The sequence below is a fragment of the Zingiber officinale genome, chromosome 11A (genome assembly GCF_018446385.1).
Source record: "Zingiber officinale cultivar Zhangliang chromosome 11A, Zo_v1.1, whole genome shotgun sequence".
Lineage (NCBI taxonomy): Eukaryota > Viridiplantae > Streptophyta > Magnoliopsida > Zingiberales > Zingiberaceae > Zingiber > Zingiber officinale.
The window spans coordinates 25756936-25761414 of NC_056006.1; the positions used below are offsets into that span (position 1 = coordinate 25756936).

Sequence of the window (4479 nt, forward strand, 5' to 3'; positions counted from 1 at the left end):
CTTCACTCACCAGAATTTCCCAACTGCCTAGCTTCACTTACTAGGTCTTTCACCTGGCTTCACTCACCAGGATTTCCAACTGCTTGGCTTCACTCACCAGGATTTTCCCTTACCTAACCTCTAGTTAGGACTTTCCCAGTCAAATATCCAGTCAAACTTTTGACCTACTTAACTCTTCTTCACATCTAATTGGTCAGTCCTTGACCAGAGGAGAATTGTATCAACAATCTCTCCAATCGGATGATTGCATCTGTAATCTTCATGTATTGTCAAACATCGAAACTCAAGTATCAAGACTCAAGCTTGAGCCAACTCAAGTTTAGTCAACTAGATCAACCTTGACCTAGGGATATTGCACCAACAAAATATTGTTCATGAACTTTGTTCACGAATGTTATTCACAAATATTATTCACGAATGTTGTTTATGAATATTATTCGTGAATATTGTTCACGAATATTATTCGCAAGTATTAACAAGCTGAACACATTATATATTCAAATTTGGTCATTTAATTTAATGATTGATTTAAGCGTATTCATTTAATTTATCTTGTATATACTGAGCGAATAAAAATAAATTCTTATATACTAAACCTGTTCATCTATGGTCAGTTTATTTGCAGCCATTGTGTGTGTGTATTGAGCGAATAAAAATAAATTCTTATATACTAAACCTGTTCCCCTATGGTCAGTTTATTTGCAGCCATTTTGTGTGTGTGTGTTTTGGGGGCTAATCAAAATTGCAAGGAAGAAATTATATAGCATAACAAGGGTTCATATGTCTTCCATTGTTCTACATTAGAAAATGAAGAAGAGATTTTAGCAATTCTTCTTGTGCGCCTTCCTCATCTAGTTCTTAAATAATAATATTTATTTTCCGACGTTCTCATTAATCGTCTTATTCCCCGCCGCTTCTGCACCGTTTACTTGCAGGGCGGCAGCGGCGGCCCGCAGAGGCAGTCGTTGTGAAGGAACGAGTATTGGTCCATACTCTCAATCCGCTCCCCGCTGGGAATCCGGCCGCAGAGCCGGTTGTAGCTCACGTTCAGCAGCTGCCACTGTATTTTCCCCATCTCCGGCGGGAGCCGCCCGAACACCTTGTTGTGGTTCAAGTCCAGAGCTACTATCTTCTCCGGGATCTCCACCTTCCCCAAGTCGAACTCGATCTCGTGGTTCCTCGACAGGTCCAACCTCCACAGCGGCTTCCCCTTCCCGAACAGGGCCGACGCGTCGCCGCTCAGCTGGTTCCGGGACAGGTCCACCACTTCCGCTACCGTGTTGCCGGCGAAGGACGCCGGGACTTGGCCGGTGAGGTTGTTGTGGCTGAGGTAGAGGTAGATGAGGCTGGACCGTCCCAACGAGTCGGGAATGGGCCCGGTGAGCCGATTGCGGTCGATGGCGAGGAAGTCAAGTGGGAGGGTGCTGAGCGAGGGGGGAATGGCGCCGGATAACTGGTTGAATCCGAGGTTGAGGTACTCGAGGCGACGGAGCGCGGCGAGGAAGGCGGGGACGGGGCCAGAGAGGCTGTTCCAGTCGAGACGGAGGAAGGTGAGGCGGCCGATGGCGGGCGGGGATGGGGCCGACCAGGCCGGGGTTCTTGTGGAAGCTGAGGGAGGTGAGGAAGGGGAGGTCGGAGACAGCGGCGGGGAGGGAGAAGGTGGTGTTAGTTTGGCCGACGTCGAGGGAGGTGACACGGTTAGAAACCTCGTCGCAACCGACGCCGGACCAGTCGCAGCAGGCAAAGTCGGAGGTCCATCCGGTGAAGATGTAGTCGCCTATGGAGTTCTTGATGGAGAGGAGGACCTTCTTGTCGCCCTTGTGGCACTTGCCGGCATAGACAGGGGAGTCGCAGAGGAGGAAGAAGAAGAGGAGGAAACGGAGGGGCTCACTGAGAGCTGCCATTTTGCTGGTTTGGGCACTCGAAATTTGTCAGTGATTGACGTTGATTCACGGATTTGGTTGTTTATATAGAACGTGGAGTAGATGATTGAATGGCGACACGAATGATTGAAGTAGACCTGCAGCGTGCGTGATCACGTTTTGTCACTGTAAATGCATCCAATTAGGTGGTAAAAGATGATTCACTCGCTCCCAATGTTTCCATCAATCTATTTTTAGACTAATATAGAAGAGATAAATCATGGATAATAACTAACCATTAGTACAAATGACCAAGACATTAAAGATGATAATTTCACCTGAACCCGATGGAGGATCCGACATTCGACTCGAATGGAGAAAGGTATGGAGGGAGTATCAATACCCGATACTCGACCCAAATACCCGATTAAATAATATATATATCATATATTAAAGAAAATTTTCTTTTTCCAAAAGTAATTTATTTATTTTTTATATTAGGAGAGAACTATATAAATGTTTAATCTATTTTTTTAATTTTATATATATATATATATATATATATATATATATATATATATATATATATATATATATATATATATATATATATATGCCGAGAATTTGAGAGGTCTGAAACAATAACGAGAAGAACCCTCTTTAAAGAACCTCCTGACCGATCAGGGAAACTTCTGATCGGTCTGTAGACCGATCAGAAAATGATCTGATCGGTCTGCAGACCGATCAGGAGGTTCCCTGATCGGTCACCAGACCGATCAGGAAGGCAACCGCACCAAAACCGCAAGAAATGCATCGCAGGCTAATATTTCTCTATATATATATATATATATAGATGTTGTTAATTTTAATATACTTTTATTGAATGATAATAGTTGGATAGAAAGAAGAAAAATTATAACTATAGAAGATATCCGATCATTTAATGGGAATGGGTATATCCATAGGAGATCCTATACCCGATAGGTATGGAGACAGAGGATATAGAATCCGACCCGAACCCAATCCATTGTCATCCCTACAAGACATGGGGGAGGTTATGCTCGGTCACGCCGAGTTTCGACCCTAAGACCTCATGTGGTAACATCCCATGTCTTAACCATCGCACCGCCCCGAGGGAACAAATGCATCCAATTATCAAACTATGCGTAGGGGTGTTGTCAATCCATTAATCCACTCTATCCAAATAATATTCGAGTTATTTGATTTGATTAAATAAAATTCAGATCGGTTGAATGAACTAACTCAAAATATTAATTGGGTTAATGATTTGATTTTGAATTTAATTCTCCATTCGAATAATCCGTCCAAAACCCGAATAAGGAATTAATATATATTTTTTAATTTTTTTTTAATATAATCTTTGGAATCTTTGGAATGTGTAAGTTTTTTTCTTATATTGAATAAAGCTATTTTATGAAATTTGGAGCTTATTTATTTATAAATGTAAATTAGTAAGAGTTTATTTATTTGAAGAAGATTGAAAATTTGAAATGAAAAGAAAATTGGGTTAATTGATACCTGAACCGAATAACCCAAATTAATTTGGGGTAATTTGGTTTGATTTATAGCTAATTCGATTTCGTTTTTGGTTGAATTTAGAAAATTATAAAATTCGAATAATTCGAACCAAATAATCTAAATAATCCGAACCGAACTAAATGAACACCCCTAACTATGCAGAACTCGTTTATATTCGTTTAATACCTAAAAATCAATTAAATGAATAAATTTAGATAAAATTTTAAATTAAATAAATAATTTTGGATATATTTATATAATATTCGTTAATATTTATGAATATAGATCATGACTTCTCTTAACACAATGCTAGGATAAGTAGCAAGATGGTCTCACATTCAATAAAAATTTAAAATTCACGCAGGGAATTTTATATATTTTGGTGTTCGAATCATTCGTGATGTTGAGTTGTCCGTCAAAATCCCTATGTGCTTCTCGAATTTATTATAATAGCCGATGAAAATTTTTTTATGAGTAGGATCAATCATATTCAAAATTAATCTATTCACAGAGTTAAATATTTGGATTATCAAAAAATAAATAAATAGATATTGTGAGCCTCGGGCTCAATGCGATGGTAAGCAGTGAGGTAATATACTCATGGAACGAGGGTTTAATTCTCGAATAATATATCAAATGCTCATAATACTTAAACTACTGATAATGCTAGGCCTATTTGTTCTTTCCAAATTTATCTTATGATAATTTGTGGGGATAGATTGTCCACCTTCAAGATTAATTAGATCGTAAGAATTAGATACCTAGATTAAAAAAAATAAACAGAGATCGTGAGCCCCTTGGGAATGGCACAACAATAAGGCATTCAAGAGATATCTCATGTACCGAGAGTTTAAATCTTAGGACCGACAAAAAATGCATCACCATATTCGAACTATTGGGACAGTTGAGCTCCTGAGCGTCGAGTCACTTAAACTTTTGGATTTATTCATAGATGAATAAGGATAAAACTATCCATCTTCAAGACTAATAAAACATGAATATATATATGAATATATATATATATAACTATTGGGACAGTTGAGCTCCTGAGCGTCGAGTCACTTAAACTTTTGGATTT

At 39.1% G+C, this 4479-nt stretch overlaps 1 protein-coding gene across 1 annotated transcript; it reads right to left on the minus strand.

Annotated features, from left to right (window-relative positions):
- Nucleotides 1-742: 742 nt before the first annotated feature.
- Nucleotides 743-1904, minus strand: LOC122031308 (polygalacturonase inhibitor-like). The gene is made up of 2 exons (XM_042590433.1): nucleotides 1697-1904; nucleotides 743-1608 (listed from the first exon to the last, which is right to left on the minus strand). Exons 1-2 carry the CDS (start codon nucleotides 1902-1904, stop codon nucleotides 926-928), a joined length of 891 nt encoding a protein of 296 aa, XP_042446367.1. The 3' UTR covers nucleotides 743-925.
- Nucleotides 1905-4479: the final 2575 nt, after the last annotated feature.

Excerpts from the sequence above, each read along its gene's own strand:
- LOC122031308 (XM_042590433.1), bottom strand. The coding sequence starts at position 1,904 with ATGGCAGCTCTCAGTGAGCCCCTCCGTTTCCTCCTCTTCTTCTTCCTC. Across the intron at positions 1,609-1,696 it reads TTGCGACGAGGTTTCTAACC|CTTCCACAAGAACCCCGGCC; the intron begins GTGTCACCTCCC and ends CACCTCCCTCAG.